Here is a 14,936-nt window from a genome sequence, read left to right on the forward strand (position 1 = left end):
AGAGCCACGTGTCGAAGCGCAAGGCTATTGGTTCTTCTAGAGTTGTTTGTGCGCGACCATTGGCGACGTCGGGGCGCCGGGACAAGCCGATTGGCTAGGGCGTTGGAGGCACCGCCAGGGCAAGGGTAGGGAGGAGGCGGCCGGAGCTGGTCTCTGGGCTGAGCTGGGCCGAGCGGAGGGCTGGTGCCAGCACCTCCAGCCCCGGGACAGCAGCGGGAGCTAAGCCCGAGCCGCAGGCGCCGTCGCCATGCGCTGGGTCCGGGCGCTGTTGAAGAATGCGTCCCTGGCAGGGGCGCCCAAGTACATCGAGCACTTCAGCAAGTTCTCCCCGTCCCCGCTGTCCATGAAGCAGTTTCTAGACTTCGGTACGGAGTCGGCGTAGGTGGGCACCGGGGGCGGTGGGCGCGGGGAAGGAGACCCTGGCAATGAGAGGTTAACGTCCGAGGAAGAGGTCCTCGGTGACAGGAGAGTTGGCTTGGAAGAGTGTGGACAGGAATGGGTAAACGGCGAGGCCAGCCTGGCTGCCCACAAAGAGTTAAGAGTTCCCTCTTCACAGTTAACTCAGAATGGGGGCGCGGAGGAAGCGTTGCGAGGGACTGTGGAGAGGAAGAGGCAGTGAGGGTATAGGACCCCATCCAGACCTGATAGGGTTAGTGGGGGATCCCGGACGCTGAGAGTGGGCGGCCAGGAGTAAACAGGGACCATGCTGCTGGGGGTGCTAAGGAGATTCAGCCATCTGGAAGACCTGTGCTGTGCACGAAGGGTGGGGGTACTTCTAAACAGAGCAAGGGAGAAATCCTGGGGCAGGTGGGAAGGGGGCCCCTTGAGTAGGAGGTGCTAACAAGAGGAGCTCCCCTGACTGGTGAGCTTCCACTCACTGCAGCTGCCCACTGGGCAAGGACACTTGAAGATCAAATTGGTTCTGGCCTGGCAGCATTTCCTAGCTGAGCAGAGCCCAACTTACCATGAGGTAGTCAGGTGGCTTGCACCCTCCCATGGCTATCCCTGGGTTTCTGATGATCACCCACTCAGTGTTCTGAGGGTTGAGGTGGCTTTGGGGGCAGGAGAAAGCTGTGCCAAGTGGTGGATGGGGACATTGTGTGGCCCTGTCTGTTTACATGGCATTCCCGTGGTGCCAGCTGGTGATCAGGAGTTGGCCCAGGTCTTTCAAGAGTTGGCTGTGTCACAGGCATGGGGACAGGGAGATGGCAGACAAGACTTGGGCACCTGTTTTCCAGGATGTGCCTTTGTTACTCCCTGTTCAGTTGGAGTTGTGAGCTTTGCTGGTACAGGAAATCCTCCAGGGCCCACTCCAACCAAGTCCCAGCAAAGTGCCACAGCTAGAAGGGACTTGCAGTAGTCTGGTCCACCTATATGGGGAAAACTGATGATGATATACTAGGTTACAGAAGCAATGCCTGGTTTTGATCCTACATCTCCCTGTCTCTAGGCTGACACTGCTCATTCTTCTACTGCCTAATAATCTTGACCCTGGACCAAGGTTCCCATTTGCCTCACAGATGGTCATTAACATGGCCAATTCTACATTGGCATTCATCTGTTTCCTCAGCCTGCCTCAAGGATAATGCCGAGTTCCTACAGTCCTGAGAATCTAGTCCTAGCACCCCAAGGAGGGAAGGATTTCTTAGGTACCTCTGCGCCCTGGGCTAGTCCCCTGGGATGAGTGCCTACCTAGAGGGATGGAAAGTAAGGTGAGTTAGGCCAGAACAGTTCTGAGTGAGCCCCAGGAATGTCTTGTTTCCCTGGTTAAGAACAAACAGAATTTTAACTGAGGGTCAGTGGGTGATACATTCTGTTCCTGAAGTGTCATCCGGGTGGTAGGATGTCTGGGGAAGGCTCAAGCACTGTAAGGCTCGGAGGGTTAGCTTGCTGTGTGCCACAGATGGGTCACGTGGTCATTTCAGCCTGCCCAGTCTCTAAACGCGTGACTGTTTCCGTGGTCTGCAGCTATTGATCGACCCCTCTGTCACCCTCAGGATCCAGCAATGCCTGCGAGAAAACTTCATTCACTTTCCTCAGGCAGGAGCTGCCCGTGCGCCTGGCCAACATCATGAAAGAGATCAACCTGCTTCCCGACCGAGTGCTGAGCACCCCCTCTGTGCAGCTGGTGCAGAGCTGGTGAGGCCCCTGACATCCTGCCACCCCTCCATCCTCACCGTGTTCCTCAGTTCTTGTGTCAGAAGTGAGGACAGAGGCAAGGCACAGGGGATCCAAATAGCTGGAGAGTTAGCTAGGATCACATGGAAATCCTCAGCCTGAGCAGGGACAAAGGTCAAGTTCAGTCTGTGTCTCACCATCCTACTTTCTCTAGAAACTTAGGGTCCATCCAAGAAAGCGCAGCTTTCATAGTCAAGAGCAGAAGTCATGCTAACATCAGCAGGAATCCATGGCCTGCTCCTGGAGCCCAAGCTCCTGTGTGCCAAAGTAACTTGGGAAAACAAGAAAAAAAAAAAAAAAAAAGGTGAAGTGTCAGTTATCCAAGTGGCAAATCTAACTGTCTTGGATGTTGACGAAACACTCAGTTAAACACAGACAGTACAGTCCCTTTCCAAAGAGTTCAGAGGGCAAGGATCAAAAGTCTATTACAGGTAGCCCGTAGGCACAGAGCTGGATAACTGGAGGCCACTAGCTGATAGATAGCCTCACAAGAAACATAAACAAAGGCGTGTCTGTCACTGGGCCTGTCCCTGGCTGATCATCAGGTAGACTTTTGTAACAACTGGGCAGCAATCTAATCATCAGGATTTGCAACGTGGAATGACTGAGGATTTCCTGAGGCTTGGGAGCTTGTGTCATACCTGTGGGCTTAGACACTGTCCTGTGTCTAAGCAGGTGGCAGTAGCTGACAGTGCAGCTCAATGATAAAAGCTGTCTTTGCCCTGGGCTGTCCCTCAGCAGCTGAAACAATAGATCAGGCCATACTGGTGGTGCAGGCTTAGAGGCTGAGGTTGGACAATCATGCTTGTAAGGCCAGCCTGGGGGAACTTAGACCCTGTCTCAAAATAAACAAAGGGTTGACTGTAGCTCAGTGGTGAAGCAGTTGCCTGGTATAGATGAAGCTCTGTGTTTAAGTCTCAATATCACACACACAAACACACACAAAGACCACAGTAGCTTCCTACAGAAGCCCAAGGCATTCCTGGGAAACTGCCAAGACAGGCAAAAAAAAAAAAAAAAAAAAAAGCAATGCAAACACGTGGAGGAGTCATGATCAGGGAAGGTTTGATTTTTTTTTTTTTTTAATGAAATGACGTTGATTATGATGTCTCCCACTTACAGAAGCGAAACGTGTTCATTTTGACACTTGAAAACTACAAAAGTGTAGATAGAACATGTCTACTGTTTCTCTCCTTCATACCAGCCCCTGCTAGGGTATCCTGTGGTTTTTGCATGTCCTTCTAGCATTGTGTCTGTGCATGGATATGTCTCTCCCTGGTCGATTCTAGAGAGACAGGCTCCAGTAAGGGATAGGGTTGTACACCAGGCCAGGGACCTCGTGGGGTATGTCATGCATGCTGACTGACATCATGAAGAAAACTGAGCAGGGTGGAGGCCGTTCCTGTCTTCTTAGTGGTTAGGAGGTTGAAGCCGGAGGGTAATAAGCAGGGGTTCAAGACCAGCCTAGGCAACATAGTGAATTGTGTTTGAAGACAAAACACATGGAAAAATGGAAAAGAATACAGGGAAGGGCTTGGCTACTCAAAGCTAGAAAGGAGGGGCTGTGAGTAGACCCCAGAAGGTGAGGGGTGGGTGGAGGGCAGGGTTTGCATTTCAGGTGGCCCAACTAAGTTACCTGTCACTGAGCCCTGCACTAGGACGTCCAAGACCTCTGAGCCACCCTGCGTGTCTTCCCACAGGGTGGCAGGGCTGTGGGGAGGAAACAGAAGGTACCATCTGTTCTCGCAGCCCTCCTCCAGTCTGTCCGGCTGACTGGTTTGGCTGACTCACCAGCTGGTCCCTGACTTCATGACAAGATTTCTCAGACCCCTCCCAAGAAACTGTTCTGAGGCAGCCAGGAAGGTCGACAAATGGAGGGCCAGAGGAGGGGGGGGTTGCTGGACTCCCCTTCTGTGCAGGGAGGCATAGCTTGACTTGTTCTCCCCTCAAAGCTTGGAAGGAATGCCAGGGCACAGCAGGGAGGGGTGGAGTCAGAGCAAACAGTTCTCCAACGCATGATTCAGTGTGCGGGAGAGCATGCCAAGGGGGTGGTCAGTCATCCTGATACACTAAAGAGAACCGCTGAGGGGGTCTGCAGAGCCAGTGGGCCTCAGCCACAGCAAGAGAAGCGAAAATGGCCGAGCAGGAAAGACTTGCTCTATATGAGAGAGTACAGTTGTCTTCTAGGATAAAGTCAAGGCGTTTGGGATGGCGGGGCAGTAGAAGTGGTTAGGGCCTTCATGAGAGGACCGCTTGACTCCACAGGGAGCCTGGGAAGAGGGCCACTAGCCTGAGTCTGATGAGTAGAGAGCAGAACCTCCCCTTGGGGGTGTGGGTGAGGGGTATGCAGAGGGAGGGAGTTGTTGGCCCACAGTAGTTAATACACAGTCATAGTTAATGGAGCATTAAAGACCTGGGCTGGCGTTAGAAATGATGACTTCCCAGTTCAAAATAAACTGGATCAACTCTTAGGTGCTCAGACATGGAGTAATGGGGCCATATTTGGGAGGTTACTGGAAGGTGGGGCTGCCCCTAGACTTGGCATGTGTGACATATGTGACATAGGGTCTTGATAGGAACCCCCACACAGCAATAGGCCTTTCCTGGGCTCAGCTTCCTGGCCTGTAGAGTGTCACTCATTTGTTTCTCAGGGTCCTGTATTACTGAGTGTGAAACACATTGTCTCTGTTAGGGTAACGGTTGCTGCGGCCATGACCAAAAGCACGAAGAGGAAAGGGTTTGTTCAGTGTATACTTCCACATCATAGTCTGTCACTGAAGGAAGTCAGTAATGGATTGCTTCCTGTGGCATGCTCAGCTTGCTTTCTTATAGGACCCAGGACCACTAGCCCAAGCTGGCTCCACCCAAATGGGCTAAGCTCTCCTGCATCAACCACTAGTTAAGAAAATGTTCCACACACTTCCCTACAGCCCTGTGCTCCGGGGGCATTTTCTCACTTGAGGCTCCCTCCTCTTTGATGACCCTCATTTGTGTCAAGCTGACAAAACTAGCCAGTACACATGTCAAGAGCGGTTCCAGCCATAGTCCCATGCTTTTGGGCAGCCATACTTGCAGGTCAAAGGTGACACAATTACGTCAGAGGTTTCAGAGGCAATACAGCAATGAGAAAACAGGGTAAACACCCCACCACCACCAAAGACTAACACACCCGAGGGCTTGTGGAGTGTCAGGGGCCGCTCTGTTTGCTAACTCAGATGGTCCTGTAATCTGTAATGACTTCCTTCCAAGTGAGTCTCCTCCTTATCTCCAGAGGAGAGACGGAGGCTCAGGAAGTGGGGTGTCTTGGCTAAGGTTGGTTAGAGGGTCCTGGTGGATCTGAGATTCAGGTCCAGGCCACGGGTTCTGGAGGCTGCATTTGAGGGACAGGAGGAAGGTTTTGTATGAGTCATACTGCAGGGCAATGATTTCCACGTTCCCACGCAAGCCTGTGGGTAAGTAGGCACGCTTACAGAATGGAATGTCTCCTACTCCTGCCAGGGTGCACAGGGTTATCCAGTGGACCCTCTCAGGAGGAAGTCAGGAGGTAGACCACCTGAAGAGGCATGGGCAGGTGGGGGGGGGGTGTCTCCCTAAAACACAGCCAGTGAGCCACTGCTGTCACTGGGTTTTGTAGAGTTGTAAGGGGTGTGTGGGAGCAGATGATTTAGTGGGTATGTATGTATGTGTGCAACGGTGGACATCCTTCTCCCGGGCTTGTCCACAAGATATGTGGACCCCAAGACCTGCCTATGAAGAGTCCCACTCCCACCCCACAAAAGCCAGCTAGCCCTTGTCTTGAGCAGAATGTGAGGCAGAAGGTCCACAGACAAGGGGTGCGTTAAACTAGCCTGTCCCTCTGTCCACCAGCACACCTGGCCCGGTAGTCTCACAGGGAGTGGTCCCCAAGGCGATTTTAAAGCTAAGCCCTACCCAACCCTGAGCTTCTGGCTGTGAGCCTCGTTTGGCAGTTAGGCTGGCGCAATCCCAGTGACCTTCAGTGAACAGCCAGTGTCCAAACCCAAGCCCGCTGCCCATTCACAGAGTGACTCCAGATGTGAGATATGTCTGCCCTCTCCCATCATGCGAGTAGCCACCCTCCTTCTGTGACTGCCGTCTGGTTCACACCATTGTCCGCAGCAGCTGTTGGTGCTGGTACACACCCACAGGCGCACACTCTACATTTACACACTTACTCTCGGGGCTCAGCCGTCTCTCCACTCCCACACAATGCTTGCAGGTGGTGAGTGCCCTCCTCCCTCTCCTAGTTCTGCCTGCCTCTCCCCTCAGGCCTGCACTCCACTTCCTGGAGGGTATTGGCTAGGCAGTGGGTGTGTGTCTCTGTAATCTTGGGGCGTTGGAAACACTAGATTTTACCAAGGAGGAGGGGAGTAGGTTAGATCCTAGGCCTCCCCCTCTCAACCTGGACACATACCGTGCCCTTAGCCTGACCCTTTCCCTGGCTCTGGAGAGGGGCTATCTAAGAGCCAACATAACACCACTCCAGTGTCTCTCTCTGGAGGATCCAGCTGTATCTCAGGGTGACATGGAAGGCCAGGCCCATGGGCACCGCAGGGCTAGAGCTCCTGAGCAAGAACCTTCTATGTTCTTCCCTGGAGAACCAGGAACACACCCAGCATGACTTCCCTATGGAAAATGGCCCCTTGAGGGGCAGGCAGGGATGTAAGTCTCCAGTGTCCCCACAGCAACCCTGACAGTACTACTTTTGTCAGTGTATACGGGTGTCCCTTGTTCCATGTCAGTGGCCATGTAACCATCTATTTCTCCTGAAAGTTCACTGTACAGCCCTGCCGGGGCTTAGAACCTGGAACCCTGCTTCCTCTGGGCATGCATGGAGCCTCCTAATTCTGAGAACCTTTCCTAGTTGAAGAGGAGACCTGCCTCTCCCACCAGGCCCAGAGGCTCACCCATACCCACCACCTCTGGGCAAGTATAGAGCCTCCTGCTTCTGACCCATCTGCCCCCCCCCACTACCGCCATGAATCTTGAGAGGGGTCACGTGGCCCACCCTCCTTTCCCCTGTGCCTCCCCTGACATTCACACTTGTAGCTTCTCTCCCAAGTCCCCTCTCCCTCAAAGCCCCCTGGCCTATTAGTGATTTAAGGCCCTGTGTGGGCCTCTGAGCCCAGGTAGGCAGCAGTGATCAGGCCTTAGAAGGAGCTCAGTGAATGTCAGCTGTCTTGCCTCTCTAAGGAGACTAAGAGATGTCCTGATGCAGATATCTGGGCAGGGATGAAGGCAGTCTGTCAGGAAGCTAGTCTCTTCATTAATCCTACCCACAGCTACTCAGCAAGAAGAGCAACAACTGTAGATATTGTGTTAGGTTCTGGCTGGGAAGAACAGGACGGAGCCCCAGACCAAGCCTGTTCCTGCTCCCGGTGTGGACTGGCGTAAAGCAAGGCAGTAGTGGAGCTAAGTGGGTGTGCTCAGCTGGAGACAGGTTTTGAGTGACCAGGCTCAGAGTGTTCACTGTGCAGTGAGAGGTCAGGATAACAACTCCCACCTTTCCTAGTGAGAAAACAAGCCCTGAGAAGCTCCTATAGCTAACCCAGGGCCACACTGGAACCCAGCAGAACCAGCAAAGAGCAGTTGTGAAGTGCAAAGAGAAAGGCTTTCTACACGGAAGGGGAGGCTGTGGTGAGATCCAGAGCAGTGACAGCCCTGTCGGTGGCAGGAGTTCTGGAGATCCACAGGGCTTTGCTGTACTCCCACCCAGAAAGAAGGCTCCTTGGAATAGGTCCTAACCTAGTATCTCTGCTAGAGACATCGCTGGGCCTCAGGAGCTCTCCATGACAGGACTCCAGTTAGCCCTTACAGTCCTCAGGCCAGAAGTGTTTCTGCCCTAGGGAACAGAGGGAGGCTGGTACTTTAATAATCCCAGAACAAGATACAGGCTGGGCATGTCTGTAGGGAAAGCTAAGGTCTTGGCTCAGTCAGGCAAGGAGACAATGACACCAGATTGGCACCGTCTACTGCCTCAGGCAGACCTACCTCACATGCAGAAGCTCAATGCACAAGCCCCATGTTCTTTATTCATTAACCTTTCCTAATTGGAGAGGAGACCTGCCCCTCCCACCAGGCCTAGAGGTGGACTAGACAGCAGGGCTCACCCATACCCACCCTGCTCATTAGCTTTGCAGGGCAGAATGAGCCTTCCTGGTCCTACCTGAGGACAGAGCTAGCCACATCTAGGGAACTGGGGTTCCCTAGGCAGGTTCCAGATCACTCTGGGAGAGGTCCTGTGCCAGCAGCTAGCCTGCTGGTGCCACCCATTATCCACTAGAAGCCCCCCTATGGGAGATATCAGGATCTTTGTCAGTAAAGGGGCTCAGAAAAGCAGGTAGATGTCTGAGCCCTCTGTTAGTTACTGTGGCCTTTAGGACAGTTGGGCCTCAGATCCCTGTTCTCTCCAGCCTGTAGGAGGGGGTGATTTCTGGTCCCTCCTAAAGTTGCTGTTAATAGGGTTCTGAAGCAAAGACATGTACTGTTAAGGGAACTAGCAAATTCAAGGTTTCCTTGTATAACTTACTAGGTTATCAGGGAGACCCAGAGCAGATGAAATGGGGCGTTGATTGTCAGCCAGTTCAGCTCTGTGTGCTACCTACTATAGCATCTGAGGGGCTGAGAGGGAGCATCGCGTAGTCTCAGCTGAGCTCACAAACCTCTCCGATTTCACACAGGTATGTCCAGAGTCTGCTGGACATCATGGAATTCCTGGACAAGGATCCTGAGGACCACCGGACCCTAAGCCAGTGAGTGAGCACCCTCTTTAGGGACAAGAAAGCAAGTGCAGGCAAGGACATCTTGGTTCGGGCCCCAAGGACAGAATGCCAGCTGGGTGCAGGGAAAAGCCCTGCCTTCAGGGGTATGCCAAGAAAGTGGGGGACAGGCTACTTCTGGGAATCCAGGTCTGCTGGGAGAGATAAAGACGCTAATTATCAGTATGCCAAGAGGATGTAGGGGAACCCTGCCCTCAGGAACAAACCATCAAAGGACCTGAGAGCTTTAGCTGTAAACAGGAAGATGGATGGACAGCTGGGAGAGTAGGGTGGGCTTCAGGTGGGTGAGCACCATGTGTCTGTAGGGCTGGGAAGGGAAAATGAAGGAACGGATAGGCCATTGAGAGCCGGGGTGTCCCCGAGCCTGAGACTGGCTAGAGGCAAATGTCTGCCTTCTCTGAAGGTTCACAGATGCCCTGGTCACCATCCGGAACCGGCACAACGACGTGGTGCCCACCATGGCACAGGGAGTGCTGGAGTACAAGGACACCTATGGCGATGACCCCGTCTCCAACCAGAACATCCAGTACTTCCTGGACCGCTTCTACCTCAGCCGCATCTCCATCCGTATGCTCATCAACCAGCACAGTGAGTTCTGGCTGCTTCAGAGAGGGCAAGGGGCTGGGCAGGGCGTGCCAAGAAGGGCACCGCCTCCTGACAAGAAAGCAGGGGTCCCCACTTCAGCCACTGTGCCCAGAGGCCCGAGTGGCAGTCGGGACCTGAAGAATGTGGCTTAAGTCAGATGTGGTAGCATGTACCTAGAATCCTTGCACTTGGGAAGCTGAGGCAGGAGGATCATATATTTGAGGCCAACCTCAAAAAAATAAGTAAATAAAAATTTTAAAAAGTAATTGGCTCTCAAAGTAAAGTAAAAGTGCAACACTGAATTGAAATATATTGTTGTAAATATTTGTAAGTGTAAAACATGCTATGTGTTCTGAAAACAGCTTTATTATTGTATGTATGTATGTATGTATGTATTTATTTATTTATTTATGTACATGTGGTAGTCAGAGAACATCCTGTATTTCACTCTCTCCTTCCATCATCAGGAATTAAACTCAGGTTGTCAGGCTTGGCTGCAAGCACCTTTACCCATTGAGCCATCTTGTCAGCCATTTATAAATGCTATCCCCCACCCACCCACCCACCCACACCCAATACATTAAAAACTCCATTGTATTAAGAAACAGTTTATGGTTTACCCTTTCCTGTTCAGCTTCCTATGCTGGTTGACAAAGCAGAGCCATCATAAATTAAGTGAGTTCTTTATGTTCAAAGAAAAGCAAGCTGGTGGAAGCTATCTTACAGTATTGTGTGAAGATATGAAAGCAAAGCATACGTTTAAAGCTGGGCTTGGTAATCCACGCCTTACATCCCAGTACTTGGGAGGGAGAAGAAATTGGATCTCTGTAAGTTCAAGGCCAGCCTAGTCCACAGAGTTCCAGCACAGCCAGGACTGATATACAGAGAAACCCCATCATGAAAATACATACATACACACACACACACACATATACATACGCATATATACATACATATATACATACATACACACATACACACATACATATGCATATATAAATACATATATACACACATACATATGCATAGATACATACATATATACATACACACATGTATACACATATACATGCATGCACATACATATACATACACATGTATACATACATGCATATATATACATACACACATATACACATACATTTATACATACATATATACATATACACATATACATACATACACACATAAGTACATACACATATATACATATATACACACATATATTCATAAACACATGTATGTATACATGCATACACACATGTATACATGCATACACACATACATACACACATACATATATACATGCATATACATACGCTTAACAGGGTGTGATGTGCAGAGGCCTGTGGAAGGACTGCTGTCGGGTGCAGAGGCTCTGAAGGCCTGAACTAGGGGGAAACAAGACTTGGGGGGCATGGTTGGCATGGAACATACAGAGGCCTACGGATGAGGTGAAGGGTGGGATGTTTAGGAAGAGTGAGGACTAGCTCCTGTGAAGCAGCCAGCAGCGCCCTGCCCTCTGCCCACAGCCCTCATCTTTGATGGCAGCACCAACCCAGCCCACCCCAAGCACATCGGCAGCATCGATCCCAACTGCAGCGTGTCTGATGTGGTGAAAGGTGAGCCCCCCCACCATAGGCCCGGCCCATAAAGGAGCTCCAGGGACCCCTCCTAGATAACCAGGTCAGAGGGTGATCCATTCCCAGTGGGTGGGGGGCCGTGTCCCCATGGGTTTCATGTTGGTGATACCCAATGTCATTGCCAAAGGGACTGCTGCTGGGTCGGTCAGCCACCCATAACCTGAGTGGTCCTGTCTCCTCTCAGATGCCTATGACATGGCTAAGCTCCTGTGTGACAAGTATTACATGGCTTCCCCTGACCTGGAGATCCAGGAAGTCAATGGTAAGCAAATGAGTGTGTGTGTGCATGCATGTGCGTGCATGTGTGCCTGCATGCCGGCCAGAGTAGGGGAGCTGGGGGTCAGACTCCCCTAGAGAGGAGCTCTCTGTGTTATAAATTTGTTGGCACATGCATCACGTGGAGAAGACAGGCAAGGGCCCTGTCCTCGCAGAGCATACGTTCTTGTGCTAGGGAGGTTGGGTTGGGACCTGTGATAGGTGACCACTGAACATGCAGATACACCAGGTAATTTGAAAACTTGATGAGTGACAGGAGGGACAGGATGTGGGGTGACAGGGCCGGGATTGTGGAGAGTGATGTGTGGTGGGATTACCTCCCCAACCCAAGAGCCAGCAGCGTCATCCAGAGATGCTTCTGGGTGGTCAGAGCCGGCACCCACTCCCAGGCCTCCCATGCAGCTGGAGGGAAGAAGCAGGGTTGAACTTGGGCCTTTCAAGGGCCTCTGGCAGCTTGGAAAGGGCACAGCCATTCAGTCGCCTAGGCTAGGTGCAGCTGTGGAGACAGGGAAGCAGGTCTGCTTTGAAGGAATAAGAGCCATGGGGTCGCACTGTAGATGAGATTGTGGAAGGTGGCCTTGCCATGTGACTCCTGCCCCTGGTCTGGATTCCCACAGCCGCCAATGCCACCCAGCCTATTCACATGGTCTACGTCCCCTCCCACCTCTACCACATGCTCTTTGAACTCTTCAAGGTAAGAAGGCCACCCTTCTCAGGGGAGGCTGGGCGGGGGCTGCCCTTGGCCCTCAGCTTCAGCAGCACCTTTGGGACATCCTTCCTTCCCTTCCCAGAATGCCATGCGGGCCACAGTAGAAAGCCACGAGTCCAGCCTCACTCTCCCCCCCATCAAGATTATGGTGGCCCTGGGTGAAGAAGATCTGTCCATCAAAGTATGTGACCCTTGACTGGGCCATGGGAGGTTATGGAGTGGGGTGGGGTGGGGTGGGTGGGTAGAGCGAGGGGTGGAGCAGATAACCTTGGAGGGTGTCTCACGTGCCCCTTGTCTCCCAGATGAGTGACCGAGGTGGGGGTGTCCCCTTGAGGAAGATCGAGAGGCTCTTCAGCTACATGTACTCTACAGCCCCCACACCCCAGCCTGGCACTGGGGGTACCCCGCTGGTGAGAGGGGTACCAGTCCCCTGGCTCCTGCTTCTTAAACTCCCAGCCACACTCCACCTCTCCTCCCTCCCCCCCATGGCTGTGTGACGACAGACTCCTGTTGTGACTCCAGGGCCTCCCATCTCGTCCCCTGCCTGCTGGTCATCCACCCATCTGCTTAGCTGTCACTTCTCTTCAGTCTTCTCTCTTTTCTTTCTCTACAGAATTGCTAATTGCTGTCACCTCTGTCCCTGCTCCTGTGGAACAGGCAGTCTTGGGCTGAGGGAATAGATTCTAAGGAGCTTTTAACCACCCAGGCCTCTTGGTAGAACTCTCCTGTCCAGCATCTCTCTTTGCTTCTCCTGCAGTTCCCCTGCCTACCACCCACTCCCATCTGCTTCAGAAATGCCCCTTCTCTACCCCTGCTCCAGCACTCCTGCCTGTCCCTAGTCCAGCATCTCTGACTCACTTTTATGACCTGTGGCTCCTCTGTAGGCTGGCTTTGGGTATGGACTCCCCATTTCCCGCCTCTACGCCAAGTACTTCCAGGGGGACTTGCAGCTCTTCTCTATGGAGGGCTTTGGAACAGATGCTGTCATCTATCTGAAGGTGAGGCCCCGCCTGGGGCAAGCTTGCTGCTAGCAGGTTTCTACCCATCCCTCGTCCTTCCTGGCTCCAGACTCAGAGCTGAGCCTTGGCTCAAGTGCTGTAACTTTAAACTAACGTGATAGGCAACTTTAGGGGGTCCAAGGTCTGTAAGTAAGGCCCCTCTTCTGAGGAACCTTAGGTTGGAAGGAAGGGGACCTTACAGGTCTTGAACTTCAGTTGATAGGAATGTACCTTGGGGGTTAACAGGGATCACACAGCCCAGCCTCCTCCCTCTTCATCCTTTCCCCCTCCTGACCTTTGAGGGGACAGCTTCATGGAATGGGCCAGGGCAAGACACAGGAGGCTCAGAACCTTTTAGGGTCTTTACCAGGCCTGGGGTAGTGTTTCAGCTAATGTCTGGTTATGGGGCTGACTTAGACCTGGGTTAGGACTCCAGGGATGGAGACTGGGTAGGAAAGGGCAGTAAGCTGGGGCATGGGCAAGCAGGAGGCTGATGGCAATACTCCCTAGGCCCTGTCCACGGACTCAGTGGAACGCCTGCCTGTCTACAACAAGTCTGCCTGGCGTCACTACCAGACCATCCAGGAGGCCGGTGACTGGTGTGTGCCCAGCACAGAGCCCAAGAACACATCGACATATCGGGTCAGCTAGGGGCCTTCTCTCCCTGGCACCTGGGAGGATGCTGCCACCTCTGAATCCAGCCACCACAGGGATCTTCCCTATCTATCCCCTAGGGTACAGGGGTGAAACTGGGTCTCCCTGATGGCCAGATCTGTCTTTGTAGAAATCTCAGTGGCCCAACTGTGGTGGTCCCTAAGTGCCAATATGTCTCTATGGAGAATCCTGGGGGGTTCCCTGGAGCCTGGTCTCCATGGTGATGCTTAAGGGTTGGGGATGGCTCTACCTGATCGGGTACCCAGAGACACTTCTCCCAAGACCAGAACTGTTCATTTTCTACCAGAAACCCTGGGTCCCCCTCACAGCCTGCATAGTCCCGGCCTTCCAAGTGGCTGCCCGCTTCCCTGTACAGGCACATTGAGCTGGGTTCTTTGTCAATATTAAGAAGGATAGAGTGCCCTCAAGTCTGGAGAGAGACTGGGGGAGATGGGGTCCACCCTTGACTCTGATTCTGCAGCCTTTCTCTGTCTCTACTCTGGACACTAAAATTGCAACTGGGAACTTGAGAGTGGGTAGCGGTCCTTTCCCAGGGTCCACCAAGAAGGCCTAGGAGTAACTTGCCCCAAGGTGATCTTAGCAATTGTTTATGTTTAGCTGCTTCTTAAATCCTTGCCCAGCATGTCCTCACATGCATACCTCCCCCACCCAGTCTATGCCCACCCTACCCTGCCTGAGCTTCAGACCCCAACCGGCCCCTGTGCCCACTATGTGTGCACAGGTGACTCATCCCATCCTATGTACATAGCCAGTTTTGTAATCTCAGAAGCCTCGCCCTTCCCCTCCGCACACAGGGGTTAAAGCCGTGTGCCCCCTCCCAGTGGCTGGGATGGTGACAGTGACATCCACAGTAAATAGATGAAAAGTGACTGGTGCCTGGCTTCCTTGCTGGGGGAGGGTGAGTCCATACAAGCAGCACCTGTGAAGATTGGTCCTCTAGGGATAACTACTCAGGACCTGACCTAGCTGGCAAACTGAGCATGCCACCAGGCAGGGCCATCTACTTCACTCACAAGACCTGGCACCTCACTGCCCAGTGGTACTCAAGGCATAGCTTAGTCCCTTGTCCCAGACA

At 52.6% G+C, this 14,936-nt stretch overlaps 1 protein-coding gene across 3 annotated transcripts; it reads left to right on the top strand.

Annotated features, from left to right (window-relative positions):
• The first annotated feature begins 59 nt into the window (after nt 1-59).
• Nucleotides 60-14,730, top strand: Pdk2 (pyruvate dehydrogenase kinase 2). Of its 3 annotated transcripts, none has more exons than XM_034505613.2 (11): nt 60-365; nt 1,998-2,139; nt 8,877-8,948; nt 9,379-9,563; nt 11,093-11,182; nt 11,388-11,465; nt 12,097-12,173; nt 12,271-12,369; nt 12,491-12,598; nt 13,073-13,186; nt 13,697-14,730. In XM_034505613.2, exons 1-11 carry the CDS (start codon nt 248-250, stop codon nt 13,835-13,837), a joined length of 1,224 nt encoding a protein of 407 aa, XP_034361504.1. In that variant the 5' UTR covers nt 60-247; the 3' UTR covers nt 13,838-14,730. The 3 variants fall into 3 exon arrangements, with proteins under 3 accessions (XP_034361504.1, XP_076792059.1, XP_076792060.1); XM_076935944.1 differs by having other exon boundaries at nt 98-382; XM_076935945.1 differs by having other exon boundaries at nt 144-365; nt 2,041-2,139.
• The last annotated feature ends 206 nt before the right edge of the window (nt 14,731-14,936 follow it).

The sequence above is a fragment of the Arvicanthis niloticus genome, chromosome 6 (genome assembly GCF_011762505.2).
Source record: "Arvicanthis niloticus isolate mArvNil1 chromosome 6, mArvNil1.pat.X, whole genome shotgun sequence".
In the NCBI taxonomy this organism is placed as follows: Eukaryota; Metazoa; Chordata; class Mammalia; order Rodentia; family Muridae; genus Arvicanthis; species Arvicanthis niloticus.

Bases quoted from the DNA above. Each gene is read 5' to 3' on its own strand.
- Pdk2 (XM_034505613.2), top strand. From the start codon at position 248: ATGCGCTGGGTCCGGGCGCTGTTGAAGAATGCGTCCCTGGCAGGGGCG. The intron at 9,564-11,092 runs GTGAGTTCTGGC...CTCTGCCCACAG, and splicing joins TATGCTCATCAACCAGCACA to CCCTCATCTTTGATGGCAGC. The intron at 12,599-13,072 runs GTGAGAGGGGTA...GCTCCTCTGTAG, and splicing joins GCACTGGGGGTACCCCGCTG to GCTGGCTTTGGGTATGGACT.